This window comes from Dipodomys spectabilis, unplaced genomic scaffold, assembly GCF_019054845.1.
Source record: "Dipodomys spectabilis isolate Male_0828 unplaced genomic scaffold, ASM1905484v1 ptg000140l, whole genome shotgun sequence".
Taxonomy (NCBI): Eukaryota; Metazoa; Chordata; class Mammalia; order Rodentia; family Heteromyidae; genus Dipodomys; species Dipodomys spectabilis.
In genome coordinates, this window is record NW_024870817.1 from 10,572,873 (window position 1) to 10,596,980 (window position 24,108).

Sequence of the window (24,108 nt, forward strand, 5' to 3'; positions counted from 1 at the left end):
GGCATAACTGAAATAGATAGAATGAATGTAGGGTGGAGATAGCAGAATTCAGATGTTTTAGGAGACCCTGTATATAAGAGTAGATCTTAGATATTCTACGAAGTAGGAGGGAGGGAGGGAGAGAACACAAGGAAAGAAAGACAAAGAAAGAGGAGGAAGGAGGGAAGAAAGAAAGAAAAGAAAGAAGGAAAGAAAAAGAAAGAGAAGAACGAAAGGGAAGGAAGGAAGGAAGGAAGGAAGGAAGGAAGGAAGGAAGGAAGGAAGGAAGGAAGGAAGGAAGGAAGGAAGGAAGGAAGGAAGGAAGGAAGGAAAAGAAAGACTTACTGAGTTGAGAAACTGCCCTGTCAATGTCGGTGACATAGTGTGGGGGTGGGGATAGAATGCGAGACAGCAAACTGATGTTAGCTCGAAATTCAAGCTAAGGTGGCTGGGTTAGGCCTCGGGTGGTTAGGCACAGCAAGTGAGGATGTGCACCCTGGGACTGGCTGTTGGCACTGTTTTGTCTATAAAGATAGACAGGTAATGAATTAAGAGGTGTTCGCAGCCATGCCTACACCTTATTGGGAGTTGAAAGCAACAGCCGTGAGGAGTGAGCCCTCTCTTCACCCTGAGGACCCTGGTTGTCACCAGTGCGAGTGTGCAAGATTTCCTCCAGACCACACCAACACTAACACCCTTGACCCGCAGCTCCGGCTTGCAGGGCCGTCTCCACCGGCTGGGGCTCGAGGGCGAGGCTGGTGGCTGTTCCGAAGCCTCCTCGAGAGCCATCAGTTCGTACCAGACTCTGGCTGGGGGGTCGCCCTGCCCCATGGCCGGACTCAGGCCCTCAAACGTCTATCCCCTTCCAGGCAGCGGTGGGAGTGTCCCCGGAGGGACACTGCCTCTGCGGGTTGACACTCCAACCTGGCTGAGCACCCCGGCCACCCCTGGCAGGCTGGTGGTGCGGCCGGGGATGGGTCCTGGCATCTGCCGAGGCCCCGAGGTGTGGAGCCTGCCTCTTGGCCCTCCACCTTACGAGTTCCTGGGCGAGATCGCACCCCGTGGAGCTGCTGAGGCTGGGGCCTGGTTCCGAAGCCGCCCCGAGGGCACCTGCCTGGGACCCTACATCGCCCTGCGGTGCATCCCAAAGCTGGCAGTGCCAGAGGACGTCTCGGCCATAGAGAAAGAGATGGAGCAGCTGGCCAAAGAGCTGAGGCAGAAGAGGCTGACCCTGGGGTACTCGCAGGCCGACGTGGGGTTCGCCGTGGGAGCTATGTTTGGGAAGGTCCTCAGCCAGACAACCATATGCCGGTTCGAGGCCCAGCAGCTCAGCCTGGCCAACATGTGGAAGCTGCGACCGCTGCTGAAGATGTGGCTAGAGGAAGTGGATGAGAAGAACCTTCTAGGCTTATGCAAAATGGATATGATTCTACAGCAGGGGCGGAAGCGGAGACGGGCCAGCCGGGAGAGACGGATCGGAATCAACCTGGAGAAACTCTTCCTGCAGTGCCCGAAGCCCACACCCCAGCAGATCAGCCGCATTGCTGGCCACCTACGACTGCAGAAGGACCTGGTCCAAGTTTGGTTCTACAACCGGAGCCAGATGGGCAGTTGGCCAACCACTGATGTCTCCCTGAGGGAGAATGCGGGGGCAGCCAGGCCTCCTTTGCCGGGACCACCGATGTGCTTTCCCCTGGCCCCCGGGTTCCATTTTGATTTCCACCACTATGGGGGTTCCTGCCTTACACCTCTGTACTCCTCTACTCACTTTCCTGCAGGAGGAACCCTTCTCTCTGCCCCAGCCACTACACTGGGCCTCCCCAGGCTTTCAAGCTGAGGGGTCTGCCCTGAGATAGGGGTAGGTGGGTACTCAGAGAAGAGGAGAAGGGAAGCATCCCTGGGGTTCATTTCAGCTTTTAGGGACTCCATTCGCTGTCTAAAGTTAAGCGTTCTTGGGGGGTGGGAGGAATGAGGTTGGGATTTACAAAGAAAACTTGAGGGAGATGTTGAATTTTGTTGATTTTGTTGTTATTATTGTTGTTTTCTGTTTTTCTCTAGCATTGACATTAAGACATATTAAAGTATCCACAGTTTTGATATTTTGTGGGATTTGCTATTTTTTATCCAATGGAAATGTGTCCATTTTAGCTGGAGGCTAGTGGCTCACGCCTGTAATCCTAGCTACTCAAGAAGCTGAGATCTGAGGATTCCAGTTCCAGGCCAGCCCAGGCAGGAAAGTGTGGGAGACTCTTTATCTCCAGTTAACCAACAGAAAACCAGAAGCAGAGCGGTGGCTCAGTGGTAGAACTTTAGCCTTGATCACAAAAGCTCAAGAACAGCGCCCAGGCCCTGAGTTCAAGCCCCATGACCTGCCAAGAAAAAGTGTCAGTTGTTACTTGTGGTCATTAGGAAACAATTGTAAACTTTTTTCCCCTGAAAACATAATATTGAGTGGAAACTAAAGTCGTAGAAAAATAGTATACTTCTTTTTTTTAAAGCAGAATTTTGTGCAAACAGAAAATCTTAGATAATTTAATCCTTGGAGAAGGCTTGAGAATGGGATGGGAAAGAGTGTGCAGAGAGACGTTTTCTTCTTGTCTTAGGTCACTGAGGATACCCATAAGCTGTGAACATTGAGTCACCCCTCAATTGCTTGTCATTACAAGCTAAGTGATTCATCACTTAACTATGGTTTCTCCCACTAAAATTCAGCAACACCAACACCATTCCTTTCTTCCCTAGACTGTCCATCTGGCAGACCTGTGGAGGGCATTTCTGCAGTCAGAAGCCATAATGAACAACTGAGGTGGTGCTATGAGCACTCAGGCTGCTCTTGCAGCTCTGCAACCTCTGCAAATGTGTAGAAATAGAGTGGGCTTGCAATGTCGGGTAGCTCTGCAGCTCTTCCTCAACATCTGTATGGCTGCACCATCATCATTTGAGAATATTTCTTTACCAAAATTTTCCTTTATGTAAGGAGGCACGTATTCTTAACCAGAAAACCTTGAACCCTTTTTAGAGCATAATCAAAATAATATGTTTTTATATATGCATGTTGCAAAGTAGATTTCTAAATGAAAACAGCTTATTAACCTTTTTAATACTTTTTTCCATATATATTTTTATTGTAAAAATACTGTACAGAGGGGTTACAGTTATATGAGTAGGATAATGAGTACATGTCCTATCGAGCATTGTTACTTCCTCCTTTGTTTTTCCCCTATCATACCTTCCCTCTCCACCTTCCTAACTCCTCCTTTCCCCCACCCCCACATTGTAATATTTGTTTTCAACAGAGTGACCGGTACATTTCATTGTCATACTGGGTCAACCTGCATTCCATTTAAGCATTCCGCTATAGCCTTTACCTTACCCCCACACACACAAAAAAAAATTACAAAAATGTATGTACAAGATGTAGAACACCGGAATCAAATACAGTAAAAACCTGGGTTATACTGGGGAAGAACATACAAAAGAAACCAAAGAATCACAGAGTGAATTATAAGTACATTAAAAATAATAGCAAGAAAGAAAAAAAACCACTTGTGTCCCTGGCTTGGGGTACATTTCATTTAACATCATCTCATATGGTCATATGTACATAACCTTTGACCTTCTCTTCTTGTCCTAGACATGTACTAGTCATTGCAAACCATGGGACCTATGTTTCTTTGGGCCTGGCTTACTTCACTTAATATAATTTTTTCCAAGTCTTTCCATTTCCTAACAAAAGGAGCAATGTTGTTCATTCTGATGGAGGCATAGAATTCCATTATATATATATATATATATATATATATATCATATTATATATATATATAATATATATACCACATTTTCTTGATCCATTCATCTACTGAGGAGCATCAGGGTTGGTTCCATATCTTAGCTATGGTGAATAAGGCTGCGATAAACATGCTTGTGCTGGTAGCTTTGGTATAACCAAAGCTTGTTTGTGATCGTTTGGGCAAGTACCCAAAAGTATGATTGCTGGGTCATAGCGTAGTTCTGGTTTATTGGGGATAAGAGTCTCACAAACTTTCTTGACCAGGGTTGGCTTTGAACCATTATCCTCAGATCTCAGACTCTTGAGTAGCTAGGATTACAAGTTGAGCCACCAGCACCCAACTACTTTTGAAAGTTTAAATCTATCTATTGGTATTGTTGGCAATTTAATTATTTACTTGTGTGTGTGTGTGTGTGTGTGTGGTGGTGTGTGTGTGTGTGTGTGTGTGTGTGTGTGTGTGTGTGTGTGTGTGTGTGTGTGTGATGTGTATGTTCGGGTACTGGGGTTTGAATTTAGGGCCTGGGTGCTATCCCTGAGCTTTTTTGTTAAAGGCTAGCACTCCATCACTTAAGCCATGGTTCCACTTCTTGCTTTTTTGTAGCTAATTGGAGATAAGAGTCTCACATATTTTACTGTCCAGGCTTACTTCCAACTGTGATCCTCAGATCTCAGCCTCCTGATTAACTAGAACTAAGAGCGTGAGCCGCTGACACCCAGCTCTCAGTGATCTTTTGTAGAATTTTTTCTGCATGAGTTTACAACCCCCCCCCAAAAAAAATCCAAGGAATATTTTTTAAAGGAAGGCTTTAAGAAATCTGGAGTTCCAAAAGCTATCCTTTCCTCCAGCCTTTTATGTCAGTAAAATAGAAATTTCTCATTGTAAAGCAGTATTTCAGAAAGTCTAAGCTTTTCACTTTTAGTTACACTTGTAATTTTATAAAAGGAAGACAGTGCTCTCAACAGAGACGTACTGAAACATATAAGCTAGAAGACATTGCTAAAACTTATTTTAGGATTTAAAAAAAATCAGATGCCCATTAATGTTAAAGAGCTGTAGTGTAGCTTAGTAAGTGAAGACACCTGCCATATGTCTATTTTCCTGCACAATATGGGAATTTACAATTACAATAAGTGTGTTTATATACCTCTGTTTGGTTAGCCAATATTTAGGATATAATATAATCCAAACCATTTTTTTGTTTCTGAATGTTTATTTCCCAATTTTAGAATGTGTTTGAAAATATGGGAGTCCTGATTTTTTATACTGTAGGATCTTCCCTGTGTGTCATTTTTTGAAGAAACCAAATGAATATCGGTGAAATAATGGATCTCTAAGTTGGAAGGCAGGGTCAGTTCCTATGCCTCTCTTTTAGAAGCAGGTGCAGTGTCCAGGGAGGTATATAAGAAAACTCAGTTTTTTCTCATTTTAGAAAGGATGTTACAGCTCCTGGAATCACTTTAATACATTGAATATTATTGATTGAGCAGTCAAATGCCTAACATAAACCGTTCTAATTGAGAGAATTTGTAACATGGTTTGTTTTCTAGGACAACCAAAGGACCAGAGAAGAGGTTCCTCAAACAATAAATGAATTTTCACCCAGGTCTAGAGGCTGGATATCTGAGGTCAAGGTGTAGTGAGGGAAGCATACATTCCACTCTCTTCTACTTGAACATGGCTTTCTTCCCCTGCTTCTTCGTTCATATTGTCTTCTTCCTGCTTGTGGTTGTGTTCACATTTCCACATCTAAGGATGCCGGATTAGTGCAGCCCACCCTAATGACTTCATTTTTCGATTACTTGCTTCTACAGATACTATCTCTAAAAATAGCCACACTCTGAGACACTGGGAACTAACTATAAGATATCAGCATATATATTTTGTGAAGAAATTACATCCTACCTAAAATTTTAGCTAAATTTCAATATTTCCTGTAGATCCATTTAACAAATAATAAAAGTATTCTGTATAGCAGGTAGTGTCCTTGGTACTAAGATGCAATGGCAACATGTAGACATTAAGTAAATAAACATGTGTTGACAACCTATAAGTTATAATCATAAGATATGGTAGTTGGGGTGATTTTTTTTATATTTCTATTTATGGCCTTCTTATTATATAAGTATTGCCTCTGACAACATCAACTGATTTTTTAAAATGATAAACCTGAGACACCTACACCTACCTAGCCAAGGCCTAGAAAGAAGAGAGGCACTTATTTGTAGATCCTAGTCCCTACTATCTCTGTCACTTAGAATGAATTACTTCTTTTGGACTTTTTCTACTGAGTGATCCACTGCATGAGGACTTCTGATTTACATAGGAAGTAATAACTTTATTCACATGCTGTTATTATTCCCTTTCTATGCTTATTTATAAATTCACTGATCGCTTTTTTGTTTCCCTAGGGGAAGGTGCTTAGCAGTGTGTAGCCAAACTGAATAAATCAAAGAACAGAAAAATAGTAGAACCTATAGTCTCAGTTGCCAGAAAACTTAATATTTGATATTAGGAAGTGATATTCGAAGGTGGACAAAGTCGTATCAAATATGCCTTAAAGGATTAATCCGTGGCTTGGCACTACTGAAAGGTGGTAGAGCCTTGAGGAGGTGGGATCTAAGAGGAAGAAAACTTCTGGTCATCGAAGGCATGCCATGGAAGGGATAGTGAGGGCCAAAACCTTTCCTTTTCCTCTGCTTGCCTTCTGGCCATGAAGAGCAACTTTGCTTTACCATATGCTCTATCATGATATGCTACTTCACCAAAGCCCTAAAGCAATAGGCTCACCTGATCAACACCTTCAAAATTATGTGCTATTATGTGTCAAATTATAAGTTGTTTCTTTCAATTTGTTACAGACATGGAAAGCTGATTAGCACAAATATCCATCCTACTTAGGTTATCTAAAGCCTACTATATCAGCTTACACCAAGGGTTAGCAATCAAAGTACCAATTAGGTAATTGGGAAAAAAAAAAAAAAAAAGCTACTGTCACATTGTTTTAAGAGACTGAAAGTTGGTTCTTTATGAAAGCTGTGGGAGAAAAAGGCCTGTTCTCCTTGGCTTGCAGATAGCCATCTTCTGTGTTCCTTTACATCATTTTCTCTCTATGCATGTGTGTCCATATGTCTCCTTTTCATAAATACCAGCCTGTTGGTATACCTAGTATCTAGTCCACCCTTATGTTTTCCTTCTACCATTTTATCTATTTAAAGTCCCTATCTTCAAATAAGATAACATTCTAAGGTACTAATAGCTAGGAATTCAACATAAATTTTGCAGCCACAATTTAACCCTAATAACTATCACTACTGATACAAACAAAATATAGGTCTCTATTGGAGTTGGTTATAGGAAGGCAAGTAGAGTTGTTTATTTTTTTCTACAAAACAATTAAAAGAGAAAGTGTGATACAAAGGAAAAAGGACTATTATAGCTAATGCTCAAATAGCCCCAGATCTCTAGTCTTTCTTTCAGTCACTTATATAGATAATATTGCCAATCCAGTCATGTAACTTTCAGAAAAATGTGTGTATAACAATGTAAATGTGTTTTGCTGGTGATTAAACTAAGGGCCTGGCATGTTAAATGTACACTTGCATTCTGCAAATCAACTACCACCTCAATCCCATCTCAGGAAAATTTTAAGAAAACTCTTCCCCTCTCCCTCACTTTCTCTCTATCTCTCTGTTTCTCCCCTTTTCTGCCCTTTCTTCTATCTTCTACCAGTCGCTGAAAAATTATAGCATCTGTTTATTTGTACCCATTTCTGAAACAAGAAATTCAACCCAGTGATTGAACTCAGTTGAGAAGCATTACTGTAGGAAAAAAAAATTGGGATATTTTTATAGTAATATAATTCCTAAGTTTTCTGAAAAAAAAATTGCTATGTGAATCTACTAAGAAAGCTCTGCCCCTTTTGGTAAGTTTTGTTGGCCACTAATTTCATCAAACTAATGTAACAGGACAGTCAAGTGGCTTGTCATTAATTCATTCTGATTGAATCATATTTTAGAAAAGCAAAGCTAAACTAGCAAAGAGCAAGTAGACAGCAAGTAAGTTTTTTTAATATGTTAACTTTAAATTGTTCTTTCTATAATAGTCAGCCATTAAATGCATGTACATATTATAAATGCTCACCACATTTCCAATGTTTTATGGTATTGGTTTACGTGCTAAATATGTATTACTGTTATATTTAAACTAAAGAGGAGAGGTGGGGGGGGGAAATCCTACCAAATATGGATTTATTATGTTGTTTTTACTTTGCTAAAAAGCAATCATGCTAACACCATGGGTACAAAAGAATGTTTGTAGCTTCGGTGGCATGTCATTAAAGTAGATAATCTAGCACCATAAATTTTTGTCTCTGAGCCAAGAAATTTTAAATAAAATACTAACAAAAATGTAATGTTTTTCAATGAGAAATGAAAGAATCTTTATTCTTTTTATTTGAGGTTGCAGAAGTGGCATATTCCATAAACTATTGAATCATTTTTTTACTTTTAAACTAAGGTTTCTTATATTAGGCAGTAAACAATTTATTTGGTGAATATTCTCTAAGCACATACATGTGTCTGAATATCCTAAATGTGAATATTTAGGAAACAGAAGGTGCTTGAATTTGTGAGAATTAAATATTTTCTCACAGTTTATCCAGTGATACTGTAGTTAAAACCATAAAAGAAATTCTACTTCCCACTAAAAGGCAAGTCTTGATTTTTGTCCATTGTTTGAATGAGGACAATAATATTCAGTAGACTATCTCATAAATCTTGATCACATGTACCCAAAGACCTAAGATATACCTAAAACTTTACCTGTCCTAATCACAAATATACATATTCATTCTATTACATTATCAGAGTGTATTTTTATATTGCTAACCTCCCAATAGATAACAAATTATGAAAGTATAGATGAATAATGATTGGCTTTCTCACATTATTTTATAACCAAGTGTATATACACATTAATATTTATATTTTAAATTTATTGTACAAAATATTAGCTACATCCTGCACTAGTAGTACTCCCAAACATGGCAAACAAAATGATAATAGCAATTCTGACCATTTCCAAAGCATTCTTGTTCTGGCCCTAAACCAACTTCTGTTAGAACTTCCTTACACTTTCACAAGCAGTAATCATAATCTTTACACTTCTTCCACATTGACCAAATATCTAAAAGCATCTTCTAAGGGCTACAGACAGAAAAAAAGATTCTGAAGTAGCCAGGAAGTGCCCAGGCAAGATAGAAGAAAGGGATAAGAAAAAGAAGGGGATTTTACTAAGTGACCAGTGTTAGAGGAATGGACAAAGGAGTACCACAGAGGGAAAAATGCACGTGACTCAGTTCAGAGGCACATGAGACCCTTCCAAGGAAGAGAATCATGAACTAGGAGTGAAGTGGAAGGACTAGGGAAAAGAAGAGAATCGAAGTTAGGGATGGAAAGGAAATGAGAAAGTTTGTTTTGAGGGAAAATCTAGGCTTTGATTAGTTCCTTCAAATATGAGTCAAAAATGGCATTGCCCCATTTGTTAGGAAATGGAAAGGCTTGGAAAAAATTATATTAAGTGAAATAAGGCAGGCCCAAAGAAACATAGGTCCCATGGTTTCCCTTATTTGCAATATCTAGTATATGTCTGAGTCAAGCAGAAAAGGTCAGATAAGGTGATGTTAGGGAAATGAACCCTAAGGTATATATTCAAATGTTGTTTTTCTTTCATGAGATTGTTTCTAATGCATTTATAAGATTATTTCTTTGTTCCTTTGTATGTCCCTCCCCCACAGTATAACCCCTGCTTTCACTGTATTTGATATTGGTATAATTTGTGGAGGGGAAGGGGAAAAAGAAATCGTTTAAATAGGGCTACAGGTAGACTCATTGCAACAATGAGATGTACAAGTCATTATGTCGAAAACAAACTTTACAACTTTGGTGCGGGGAGGATTGGGTGGGGGGGGGCGGGGGCGGGGGCGGATGGGAAGGGATGGGAAGGGGAAACAAAGGAGGAGGCTACAATGCTTGATAAGAAATGTACTCATTATCTTGCCCATGTAATTGTAACCCCTCTGTACAGTATTTTCACAATAAGAAAATTAAAAATTAAAAAAAATCTAGCCACCAAGCCAAAAAGTTATAAGCTTTCAATATAGAATTATGTGAGCCTTCCAAAGCATTAGAAGTATGTTATTGACATTAAATATAAACATTATAAGATTAGTGTGTCGTGTTCTTTTTTTTTCTTCATTGTCTTCCTTCCTTCCTTCCTTCCTTGCTTGCTTCCTTGCTTCCTTCCTTCCTTCCTTCCTTCCTAACTTTTTGACAGAGTCTTAGCCTGGGCTAACCTCAAACTCCACAGAAGCCTAAGCTGGCCTTCACTTGTGAATGCTGGTATCATAACCATACCCCCCTTGTCCCTCTCCCAGTCCTGGGGCTTGAATTCAGAGTCTGGGTGCTATCCCTAGTTTTTGTGTTCAGGTTGAGCACTCTACTACTTGAACCATACTACCACTTCTTGCTCTGTGTGTGTGTGTGTGTGTGTGTGTGTGTGTGTGTGTGTGTGTGTGTGTGTGTGTGTGTGTGTGTGTGTGTGTGTGTGTGTGTAGTTAATTGGAAATAAGTGTCACAGACTTTCCTTCCTGGGATGGCTTTGAACTAGAAATCTCATACCTCAGTCTGTTGAGTAGTTAAAAGTTACAGGTGCAGCACCTGGCTAATGTATCTCTTAAGGATGCATTAAGGATCACAATTCAAAGCCAGCCCAGGCAAAAACTTACAAAAACTCCATAAGTACAAATAAACTGAGTTGTGGTACACAACTGTAGTGCCAGATATGCTGGAAGCCTAGGTAGTAAGATTGTGACAAAGACCCATCCAGACAAAAATACAGGACCCTATCTAAAAAATAACCTCAAAGCAAAATGGGTTAGGAGCATGGATTAAGTAGTGAGCACTTGCCTAGCAAGCAAAAGGTCCTGAGTCCAAACCCCAGTACTACCAGAAATAAAATTTAAAACATCAAACAACCCAATAGAAAAATGGTTTTAGTGTGTTTAATTGTAGTATTTAGTATGTTTAATTGTACTTTTGTTATTTCTGTGTTATTTAAGATGTCATTGAATGATTCTTCATGTGTTGAGTTCTTATATTGACATACATATATCAAATAGCCTAAGCCACAATACTAATTTCTAAGATTCTAAAGGCCCTTCTTCCAGAACCTAAAATAATTTAGAAGTCACATAAAATTTCTCAATAGTTGTCTTGGCACTACCAATCAGAAAACTTGAAGAAATTAGTGATTTAGCAGATCCACTAGTTTATTCTCAAATCATTTGTTTCCACTAGACTTGTAATTTTTTAAAAACCTGCTGCTTATTAAATTTATTAAAATATCATGAATTACTGAAAAGGGTTGGGTATAGAAAAAACAGCATCAAGTACCAAAATCAGTGGCTTAATTACCTTTTTATATTGCAGAAAATATATTTGATTAGAAAGCAGTTTCCATATTCTCTGAGGGAGCTGAGTAGGCTTGGCTTTGTAACAGACCAATAAAACTACTTGGAGTTGAAGACTTGTATTTCCCCAAAGATGAGTGTTAGTATGTCTACCATAGTTGTCCTGTGTCACTTGAGAAACCCTGTGACTGTCATGGAATCTATTCAATACAAACTTAGAATCTATTCTATTTTTCACAAATTATTTTGTGTCTAACTAAAGTATTATTCTTTGCCATCTTTTGATTTTGTTGTTTTTCCTCTGATTCTGATTTTTCTGTTCATCATTTCATGAATAATCTGTCCTAAGTTGCTTTTGGAAAAAGTAGGAATATTAACTAATCAAAAATTTGTCTAGGAATATTTACTAATCAATCATTAGTCAAGCAAATTGAAAACACATCAGCTACTGTTGCTCCTCTTTTGTGTCCAGAGAAAGTAGAAAATACATCAGTGTCCCTTCAGTGTTTTATATACAATTAAGTTATTTAATATCATCCAGTGTCCATATTTCAAAATCAGATGGCTCTCATAAAAGCAACTTATTCATTAGATACATTGAAATATAAATCAATCTGTTATAAATGATTAAATTTCATTGATTATGTGATTATTTTAATTAGCTAAAGTTTTGAATACATGTTACAGTGATAAGAAAGCATGTATCAAGATGAATTGGGGGCTGGGAATGTGGCTCAGTGGTAGAGTGCTTGCCCAGCATGCCTGAAGCCCTGGGTTCGATTCCTCAGTACCACATAAACAGAAAAAGCCAAAAGTGGTGTTGTGGCTCAAGAGGTAGAGTACTGGCCTTGAGCAAAAGAAGCTTAGGGACAGTGCGCAGGCCTTTAGTTCAAGCCCCAGGGCTGGCAAAAAAAAAAAAAATCTTTACAACGTTGGTGGGGGGGGGGGGGCTGGGAAGGGATGTGAAGGGTAAACAAAGGAGGAGGCTGCAATGCTTGGTAAGAAATGTACGCATTATCCTGCCCATGTAACTGTAACTCCTCTGTACAGTATGCTCACAAATAAAATTAAATTTAAAAAAAAAGATGAATTGGCAATATTCCCTTTTTAAGTGGCACATTAAGTAATATTAAAATCAATTTTGTCTTGGATTTGATGATTCATATACTTTAATTGACTCTTACAAATTTTTATTTCCACAGTTTCAGTCACATTTCTGTTGCTTAATATCTTTTAAGAACATTAAGATAGGTTTTAAGATTCACTTTCAGGGGGTGGGAATGTGGCTTAGTTGCTAGAGTGCTTGCTTAGCATGCATGAAGCCCTGAGTTCACTTCTTCAGTACCACATTAAAAAGTAAAAGCTGGAAGTGGCACTGTGGCTCAAGTGATAAAGTGCTAGCCTTGAGCAGAAAAAGAAGTTCAAGGACAGTGCCCAGGCCTTGAGTTCTAGCCCCAGGGCTCTCCCCGCCCCCCCCCCCCCCCCCCCCCCCCCCCCCCCCCCCGCGCGCAAAAAAAGATTCACTTTCATAAAACAAAGTTTGTTTTTATAGTGTTAATAATTATTCCCCAATGGAAGTATTTTATAAAATCAGATGTTCTTTGTTTTGTTTCTTTTTTAATTTAATTTTATTGTCAAGATGATGTACAGAGGAGTTACCGTTTCATATGTAAGGTACATTTTTCTCCCACCCACCTCCACTTTCCCCCAAGTTGTAAAGTTCATTTCCAATATATTGTCTTGTGAGTATTGCTGTTGCATTGATTCACCCTTTGTCCTTTGTTCCACTATTTTTTTATTCCCCTTCCCTTCCCCAAATCAGATAAACATATATACAAGATGCAGGGTATTTTTTACTAACACCCTTAGGTTATTTTTTCATTCTCCTATTGTTTTTACTGTTTTATTTTCCTCTCGTGTGTATCCTCTAAAATATATCATTTAGATATACCAATACTTTTAAGATTTAAAAGAAATTTTGTGTGTGTCATTCAATGCAAAACAACATGATGAGAACCTGCGGTTCTTTTATATGAAACTATTTGTATTAATCTTCAATACTTCACTTATGGCTCGCTTGCTCCAAATCTCCTTGGTATGTTTCTGTTCTGATTTAGTGCCTTATTTAAAGATTAATGTTATGAGGTAATTTACTGCAGTTTTGCAGATGGTATTTGAATCTTTGTCACTGGAATCCTGTACCCAACTCCATATAATCTTAGGTTTATGTTAATGTAAACATTGAACTTAAAACAGTACTAAAATCATAATAGAAATTTCATTTTCCCTTTCTAAAAATCATAAACTTTGAAGGGATTACTTTGCTAACATCTTAAGGTATAACTAGCTCATTGGAGTTGAAATCTCCAGCCTCTCTATGTTAAAACTGTGCATTAAAAAATAAAATATATTAACTTTTTTTTTACACCATTCTAAAGTTGTGTCACAGAAGCAGTTGCTGTTCTTACTTTTACAGCTTCCTTTATAGAATCCACAAACACACATTGCTTTTAGTGTCTTTCCTTTGATGTCTATAAAAGACCCATTCAAAACTGGAGGTTAGTGCTCCTAATGTGCACAACAGAATTTCACTGAAGTTATTTGAAGCTATTAGAGATAACCTTTCTGTACAGGTCTTTGGGCAGATGAGGGGAACAAGGGAGGGAATGACTGGTATCAACAATACCAGTTAAGCTGTAATTAGTGTAACTAACAACTAATATGAGAGAGCAGACTAGAGGTCACTCTTAAGAATTTAAAGGTATTAGCAGGTTAAGGTTGTAGGGCATCCTATCCCCCCAGCTTAATCTGTTGCCTTAGCTGGGGAGATTTGTTGAAGTCATCAATGCCCTCTAACCTTGAGGTGTTGCTCTCTTGTAATTTATTGGTCACATGCCAAGTTCCTCTTTCCTGTCTAGTGAGATGACTTTGGGATGGCAAATCCATTTTAAAGTTTTTATTACAATTGCATGCAGATTTTCAACCTTTTAACGTAGATGAAAGATTATGCTTTAATTTGCCTTAATGTTCTTCTCCTACCAGCCTCAGACTACATTGAAATTGTCATTTGGCTGCATTATGATTTGTTAGGCATATTTAACATGTATCATAAGAACACTTAAAATCTAACTATTAAATTAGATGCTGTGTAACTGATTCTAATACATACTAAATATTCCACTTTTTATGGGCTACTTCTTCAAATTTAATTGCCCACTAGTGGCTGTTGTTTATGTTTTCAGTCAAAGGATAAGAATTTAAAAGTGGAATAACATTTTGTTTTCCTAAGATGTAGTTAACCCTTTTCTTATGATAGCTGGCTTTGCCTTTTTTCCTCTTTACATTATATGATACCAACATAAACAAGAGAAATGCCATGAAACTTTTAATCATTCTTTTCCTTTTCCTATTGCAGTCTTACATGTGTAATCGCTTCTTTAGTTTGTACCTTAAGGAAGAAGAATTTTTTAATGCAATAGGCAGGTAGATTACACTATACAGAAGTACAGTGGAGCATTTTCCCTCCAACTGTTTATGTTACTACCTTAGTCTCCAGTCATCATCACTATTGTATATATTATTGATTTTTTTTAAGCCACACATTATTTATTGTCCATAAAATAAGCTGTGACAGATCCCAATAAATAAGCAAACTGGATTTTATTGTTTTATTTTACTCCTTTTTATTGATTGTATGAAATAATTGGTTTCCTTATAACATTTTCATACATGTATACAATGTACTTCAATCACATTCACCACACCATCATCCTTTTGTTCCACTCCGTAAGTTGACCTGTTGTCTTTTTTCTTCCTTAGCTCTAAATTCCACATAAGAGAAAACACAATGTTTATGAGTCTGGGTTATTTCATTTAACATGATGATTCATTCTTCTGCAAATTACATAATTTCACCCTTTTTATCCATTTATTTGTTAATGGACATGTCAGCTGATTTCATAACTAAACTATTATGAGCCACAATAGTAGGTATGCAAGTATCTTTATTGTATAGTGACTTAAATTCTTTCAGGTGTATGCTTAAAAGTGATACAATAGGTAATTTTTTTTTTCAAAAACTTTATACTGACTTCTGTAGTGAATAGACTAAATTACACTACCACCAGTGGCTTTTAAGGGTCACTTCCTCCATTTCACCTCCCATTCCCACCAGCACTTGTTCTTTCCTTGATGATACTCCCAGACATTCTGACTGGAATGAGATGGACTATCAGTGTTGTATTAACTTGTATTTCCATTACAGCTTAGGATAAACATATTTTATGTGTGTATTTACCATTTGTGCTTCTTTAGGGATTTGTCAAAAGTATTGCCCATATAATGATTGGGTATTTGTTCTTTAATTGCTTGAGTTGCTTTCATATTCTGTATATGAGTCTCTGATCAGTGAATAGCTAGCAAAGATTTTTCTCCCACTCTTAAGTTGACTTTTCACTCTGCTAATTGTTTCTTTTGATGTGAAGAAAGTTTTTAATTTCTTTTTTCCTACTTTGTTTTATTTTATTGTAAAGATTCTGTACAGAGGGGTTACAGTTACATGAGTAAGCTATTAACTACATTTCCTGTCTAGCATTGCTACCCCTCCTTTATTTTTTCCCTACCATCCCTTCCCTCTCTACCTCCCCAACTCCTGCCTCCCACCCCCAAGTTGTAAAGTTCATTTTCAACATGTACATATCATTGTTATAACAGGTCAGCCTGTATCCTTGTTTCAGCATTTTGTTATTTCCCTTCCCCTCCCCAAATTAGAAAAATGTATATACAAGATGCAGGGCTCCAGAATCAAATACGGTGAAAACAGAGGTTATATCATGGGGGAAGAACATACAAAAGAAGCAAAAAAAAAAAAAAAAAAATCACATAGTACATTAAGACAACAACGACAAAGGTAAAACCTCTTGTGTCCCTATCTTGGGGTTCATTTCTGTTAGCATCATCATATATGGTAATAGGTACATAGCTTTTGACCTTTTCTGCTTGTCTGGTAAGGTTATCCTAGATGTATTATTAGTTATTGCAAATAAGGGAAACCTTGGGACCTATGGTTCTTTGGGTCTGGTTTACTTCACTTAATATACTTAAGTTTTTTATTTCATTTAATCTTGTCAATTCTTTCTCTTATTTCATTAGCTATCAGAGTTATATTTTTGAATACATTGCCTATGCCTATATCTTCAGATGTTTTCCTAAAGTAGTGTCAAAGTTTCAATTTAAGATGTTTGACTCTTCCTGATTTAATAAGGTCAGAGATAAAGACCTAGTTTCTTTCTTCCACATATGGATCTGAAAGCAGTTTTTAGGTACAAGCATCAAAACATACAACCCTGAACAAAAGAAGATTTTAAATTCAACTTATCTTAAATCTCTAGACACATGGACATTTGAAGCCATAGTTTTCATTTAAGGAGCACAAGAAATAATTAGAATGTATTATTTGCATCAGCCTTTATCTCAATGTTTTATATACATACTGTGGGTAGTTCCTCACTGAACTGGGTTTTTATTTAAAGAGTTATTTGTTTATTCTAACATCTATTAGAAAAGGATATGACTAGTACATGGAACTCGCTTAATGGATTGAATTTATTTTGTTTTTGGCTAAGAAATAGGCAAATAGAGAAAAGGAATTGATTTTTTTTAAAGTGCTAGAATATAAAACCAGAACTGGAGACATGGCTCAAGTGATACCAGCTATGAAAAAACAGAGACAGAGACCAAGACAGGGAAGGGAGGAAGGGGGGAAAGGAGAGAGGGAGGGAAGGAGGGAGGGAGACACAAAACAGGAGACAGAGAAAGAGAGAGAGAGAGAGAAAGAAAGAAAGAAAGGAAGAAAGAAAAGAAAGAAAGAAAGAAAGAAAGAAAGAAAGAAAGAAAGAAAGAAAGAAAGAAAGAAAGAAAGAAAGAAAGAAAGAAAGAAAGAAAGGAAAGAAAGAAGGAAAGAAAGAAAGAAAAGAAAAGAAGTGTTGGAGAACTAGAGCTATAGCTCAGTGGAAGATCATTTAACTAGCCTATGTGAGGTTCTGGATATTCAATCCTAGAAATACTGAGTATTTTAATAATGCTGATGGTATGTTCATGCAGCAAATTGCATCAAAGTGTTCTAGAAATGACTAAAGTTAGAGAAACAATGTTCTATCTAAACATGACATTCCCATAAGTTTTCTTTTAGCTAATGATTTACAATATATTCTTTTATGTCTATGTGCTATCAGTTGGTTGTGGTTTATTTCTTTCACATGTGTACTTGGCAGATTGGTCTTTTGTTTCCAAAACAAACCAGATTTTCTGGACTTTGATCTTGGACTAGATAATGTCTTCTTCCTGTGAGTTTTAAACTGCCTGCATCAAGCTTACTGGTCTCAAGCAAATAAGTTCTTCAAAGTTAGAAACGATATATGTGTGTATGTGTGTGTATACATATACATTTAATCTGATGCCTACCATAGTAACAAGGCCAAATCACCCTTAATATAAATCTTCATTTTCTGATTTACATGTTCTAATAACATTTATGAATCTTGCTGTTTATGAATCTTTCTGTTTATCCATATCCATATGCTTTACCTTTCTAATAAAGCATTTTGCTTATTGCATCAATAATTTAAAACTTGTTAAAAATAAAAACTAGACAATGCTACCTACACTTAAAGTTCACACAGACACTGATCTTTTTTATGCTTTCTTGAGCAATGGCATGGACAGAATTGGAAAGTCTTATTTTTTTTTCCCCTTCCATCCTATCTGACGATTAACTGTGAGAGTAAGACATCAAAGCTGAACTGACTTCAAAGCCTGTAACCCTCATGATTTCCAGCTATTACTGTAGCAGCCACTGCACCCTGACAGCACTTCCCCTTACAGAGCTGCCTCCCTGGGTTCCACCCCCCTGCTTCCACTTTCCCCTATGTCAAACCTGCCGAATTAAAAAAACACTCTTTAAATGAAACTTAAACTAGTCCAAGAAGGTTTAATTCTCCCATGATTATACCTTTTGCCACAAAGCCCTGGGCCTGTTGACATTAAACATAGTGTTTATTTCAATAGTATAATATATACATGTAGGTAAGATTATGTATTTGCTTTCCACTTTAGGTATCACACAATGGGAATTAAAATATTTGATCCTGTAAATCACAAAGTAAGGAGGAAATCCAAAACATGGATTATCCATCATAAATACCTGAATTGTAATTCTTAGAAGAACATGTTTGTCTGGTAAAAGAAATACTCAAGGATAAATATACCTTTTGACCGTATGAAAGCAAATACACTAATGTTAGAGGCTTTCCTAGGCTCTCAACCACCTTGCTGCCTGTCACCAGATATTCAGATATCATATAGGCCAGGTTCCTGAGAGGTATAGAAGTACTGTCAGTTGAAGATTTTTTTCATTATTTTCCTTTTAGTGCAAATAGAATTTTAAAATTACCTTCCTTGAATTGCTCAATATAGTTGAAGCTAGATATTCAGTACCATTAAGAGGAATCAGTTCTTAAAATCCAGTATGTAGCATCCACAACTTAAAGACAAGAATTTACTAAATGTTCACTGATTTAATTCCTTCTTAACCCAAACTAGACATGGCATTCAGAATAGCATTGTGACAAATACTTTGATTATGGAGTATGAAAATTATTTAGGTTCCATGTAATATTTGAATTGCGTTAAAAATGGAACGGACTGTAATGTAGACAGTTTTCCAGATTTTGAAGCATTTAAGTGGGAGCTTAGTGGCCACTGTTCAAGACATTTTTTTGTGATGGTGGTGGTGAGGCTGATGATAAAATCCAGGGCCTATGCATGTTGGGCAAACAGTCCACCACTCAGCTACAGTAATTTAATAGAGCAAAGTTGTTGTTGTTTGTTGTTGTTGTTGTTTGGTTGGAAGGAGTATTGTACTATTTAAACCAGTCCTTTAACCAGTTGTGATCTGCCTACTTGAGGCTTGCTGTCATCGCTAGTATCACAGACATGTGCCAGAGTGTCTAGGTTACCTCAATGGAGATAGAGTCTCATAGCTGTACTGGTCTGACATGGAACCAAGATCGTCACTTGGAGATGACAGAAACCTGCTATTGTGCCCAACTATGGGTTGAGAAAGGAGTATCTCAAACTTTTCTGACCTGAAACTGTTAACCTCCCTTTCTCCCTCCCCCCCCCACCCCCAAGAAGTTAGGAACCACCAGTACCTAGATTCTTCCATATTGGGTAGGTTAGAATAAAGGATCTTTATTATCCACTTTAGTTCTAGGAATTTCTAAGTTTATTTTTTCTGGTTCTGGAGCTTGAACTCAGGGCCTGGGTACTGACTTTGAGCCTCTCTGTACTCAAGGCTAGAACTCTACCACTTGAGCCACAGCACCACTTCTGGTTTTTTCTGCTTATGTGGTACTGAGGAATCGAACCCAGGGCTTCATGCATGCTAGGCAAGCACTCTACCACTAAGCCACATTGCCAGTCAATTTCTAAGTTTTTTAAGGGACATAAGAATTGAAGATTAAGTATTATGAATAGCATGAACCTGTTGACTCCAATCCAGTAATTAGATAGGTCTCACAAAGAACTCATGTGTGAGTCTGGGAAAGATTTGAAAAGGCATGATGACTTTAGTAGAGAAGGTAAAGAAAGTACTGTACATCTCTTTTGGTGCTGAAAGTTGGGAAAGAAGGAAACCTACTTTGATACAGTTTAAAAATTAAGCATGTGAAAAATGAGAAAGGAACTCTTTTTAAAGTATAGGACTACAAATCAATTTTCAGAGTGTTTAGAAACCAAAGGGTTTTCTATCTGTATTACATGAAGAAAGGGCACAAAACATCTGAGAAAATGAAAACTTAAAAGTTTTAGTTATCAGAAGTAGATATCAGATGTATATTTTGAAACCTTCTGTTTGACTTAGGAAGGATACTTAATAGGTAGTTTCTACAAAGAAGTGATATAATCACAGCACCTTATGAGCAAAGTATCTTTTGCATACATCATTTAATAGATAAGAAAGGAAGAATCTGGGACTCAGGAGTCACATTGAGACATGATGAAAAATGTAGAGAAGGTTTAACAGTAGAAACATGTTGATTGAACATGGTAGAAATCCTGTCTGTGGGAAGGTTCATAATTACCAGTTCTCCCAATCCTTTGTAAGGAACATATTAATTGCAGGGGACTATGAAAGCTCAATGTGAGGCCAGAAAGATGAAAATCACTAATCAGTTTGTGGCTTTGGGCCAGTCATTGAACCTCTCTGGATAGCTCATCATTTTCAATATTATATAGGTAGATCATTTCCATGATTCTTTCACATTCATTTCTAGTGCCTTAATTCACACAGAATTGAATAAGCACTCAACAGCCAAAGAACTCAAACAGATCAAATGTTTCAGCATGCAAATTGCTGGTTTGTTTTGGCCTCTAGACAACAGCCATGGTAGAAAATGCAAAATAATTTTGGAAAAGGTGTTCGTTGTTGTTTGGTTGGTTTGGCTTTTTAATTTTGAGGGGTAGAAATGGTATAGAGATATTTCCTGTGAGGACTGGCAAGAAGTGAGGACATCAGTGATGTTGCAGAAATGAAGACATTCAAGGCATCCAATGATCACATGTAAACAAGACAAGATGGTTCACAAGAGGAAACCATCAGTGTTGCCTCTAGAACAGGGATCTGGAATCTGTATCAGAAAGACTTAGTAAGCCTGATTACAAGCCTTATTGATAGATGATTTCCAGTGAATGTGGAGGAAGTACTACTAAAGAGCCCTTAAAGAGACGAGAAAAAAATTAGAAAAGATTACAGCTGTATGAATTGACATTTAACCTGATGTCAGTTACATGTTCTGGTTCCTTTTTAAGTATTAATCTACTTCTCAAAGGTGAAATAGACAGATCCTATTGGTTGTTAGAATTCAATTAGGTATTTTTTAAAGTATTGTCTTCCATTTCCTGGGACTATATTATATACTTGAACCCTATAACTAACTGAGGATTACATAAGACTATTAATATAGTTGTAAACTTTTAAAGAGTCTACTTTAACATACAATTAAATTATGATTTTTTTATGACTTGGTATTTTTCCAAGTTCTGTTACTATTACTGTTTGGAATCATATTCTATTTTGAAACATGAGTATAAATTACACTGATATGATCATTTTTAGCAACATTAGTATTATTCCGTAGTTAAAATTATTACATTGTTATTTTGTGAGTGAGGATTTGTGCCTAGCTTCTTTTAAATGCTGCATTAATCTATGAATGAAATTTGTCATATAAATGACACATTAGTAGAAAGTTCAGAACAAGTGCAATTTTCTGAATGTGTTTTATGTAACAGTTTATACCTTCAGCATAGATCAGTAACATGCTCTCTTCAGCTAAGTGTCATTAATCCATTTACTGCTACTTATTGGAATGAGGAGAAATTGCCTGAGAATTTTCCAAATGTGTAAATGTATTCCTCTGTGGATATGTATTGTTTAAGTCTTGTATTTTTCAGTGCATTTTGTCCCTTTTAAAGATTCCAGCGCCACTTCTCTTTTTATGTCAAACCTCCACCCACCCACTCCCCAAAAAGTGCAAAGGCAATTGGCAACTATTCTGAATCTTTTGGCTGAAGGCCAACTTTCTGGTTGCATTGCCACACTTAGTTCCACACCACTGATCTGGGAAGGCAGAAGTGGCACTGCTCTCTGATGACCTATTGGTCATGACCACTCCTTCCTCATTCTTACCATTTTCATCCTAATCTACTTCCACACATAATGTGCTTCTACAGCAGTAAAAGAAGATGTAAAAATCTAGACTCAATTAGCCAATGCAGTTGCTTAGGGACTTTTTTTCAGTGTTACCATGTAAAGCATTAGCTTTCTTATTGTTATAAATTAAAGGCATTAATTCAACAGATAACAATCTCATATGTTTCACATGGAAAAGGAAAATTTGAAAAAAATATGAAAAGTAACTATGTATCAAAAATAGTATATTTTCCTGACCTAAAGAGTATCTGTTGACCTTGAAGAAAAATATGCCTTTTGAACAGCTGATTCAACTCTGCACATTGAATTAGAATGTCAGAATCCTCTAAATAAGTTGCTATTATAAAATAAAGCCTAACTTCAGCTCTAAATTTATATAGTTCATTCCATTTTTCATTGAAGAATACTTTTTTCTGCCATAAATTGTACTGAGTATGAACAGCAGAGTCATTTGAGGTTCATTGAAAATATAGGAGAACATCATGTTTCCTGTCCTTTTGTTAAACTTGGCATATTGATTTTTCTTTTGCACAGCTTGCAGCACAGAAATGTGATATACAGCCATGGCAAGGCAAGCTAACCACATGTGAATTTGTTAAGTAGTGCTGGATTAGCAGAAATTGTCTGACTGTGCAAATAGCAAGATTTGACTTCTCCAGGAACTCTTTATGACTTAATCAATTAAAATAACAAGTTTTTTATTTTATTGCTCAAAATAAATCATTAGCAAAACTCATTTTCTCTGATCACTCATTTGTAAGATGTTTACATTCCTTTTGCTTCTTTATTTTATTCAAAGTAATATTTATGTAGAATTTGAACCAAGAGTTCCAAGTCATATATTAGAAGGTAAAGATGTAACAAATGCTACCTACTGTTTTAACAACCATTTATACATTTTGTAAAGAAACAAATTGGGATTTTGGTTTATACATTTTGTAAAGAAACAAATTGGGATTTTTTTACTTAAATATGTCATTGCTTTTATTTTTTAACATTCTGGTAGGCCCGTGCCTTCTGTTCTCTTTAAGCTCAGAGATAGCAGTTTGGACCTACCTACATACTGAATTTGAATACAGAACCTTGTAGAAACAGTCTCTGAGTAGAGCTCTTCTCCATGTTATTAAACTTCCTTCTTAAATATATCCATTATGCAGTTCACCTGACCTGGCTTTGAAGAGTGAAGATGGACAAAGAATGAGCTCTAACACAGCAAAGTGGGTTCCCATGACTTCTGAGAATTGCTAATGTATTATCTATCACGTTCATAGAGTTTTGTGAGTTTCCCCAGAAACAGGTGAACCATTTTCTACTAAATAAAACCGACAGTCTATTTAAGGCTAGCTAGAAAGTGTCCACAATATATGTACAAAGAATAATGCTCTCACCTGGCTTTTGCAAAAAAGAAAAAAAAGTTCAAAGCATCTTAACGTCTCGAAATATACATTTCTACTTAACAAGATTTAAAAGAATTTTTCAAAATTTTTATATACATTCTCATTACTTTTTCAAGGGTGGACATCTTATACAATACATGCCAAATATATTTTTTAAATGTTTTAAAATTATCAAGTTAAAACATAAGTTATTCCACTAATTTCGAAAAAAAAAAAAAAAAAAAGGTGAGGGAAAGGGTCAGAGCAAAGAAGAAAGTGCCACTGGTTTGTGTTAGGTGACACTGTGCCCAGCCTGTCTAATTTGATTACACAGAGCCCCTGAAGCCTCGGGCAAAGCTGATTTTAGCTATAATCAGCTTCTTAACCTTTTGAGAACTAACGTAAACACTACCTAGCAGTGGTTAATTATGTTGCTCTGCTATATACTACAAAGTGCAAAGGTAAAAGTGTAGAACTACAGTGACACATGTTACGACAAAATTTAACAAGATGACTTAAGGAGACTGCAACAGAACACTGTTTTATAGTAGTGATAAATTTTAAATTATTAAAGAGACTTACGAGTGCATTTTTTAAAAGAATGTTTATTCTAGTTGTTAAACTCTCCCCATAAGTGCTGTGTATTTGCATTCCTTTAGTGCTGGCCTTACACTGGCCCTTCTCTCTGAAATCCTTTCTTTTGATAATGCATACGTGTATGTG

At 37.1% G+C, this 24,108-nt stretch overlaps 1 protein-coding gene across 7 annotated transcripts in view; it reads left to right on the forward strand.

Moving 5' to 3' along the window:
* Positions 1-24,108, forward strand: part of Fam172a (family with sequence similarity 172 member A) — a 380,050-nt gene that overhangs the window by 262,851 nt on the left and 93,091 nt on the right. Inside the window, exon 11 of one of the 7 annotated variants that reach the window (XM_042691032.1) lies at positions 23,167-23,262. The exons of 3 other annotated variants lie outside the window; for them this stretch is intronic. In XM_042691032.1, the coding sequence (XP_042546966.1) occupies positions 23,167-23,186 (20 nt within the window). In that variant the 3' untranslated portion in view covers positions 23,187-23,262. Of the gene's footprint in view, positions 1-1,414; positions 1,631-22,543; positions 22,604-23,166; positions 23,263-24,108 lie in introns of those variants that run through there. 3 more of the 7 variants (XM_042691033.1, XM_042691027.1, XM_042691030.1) reach the window with 3 other exon arrangements.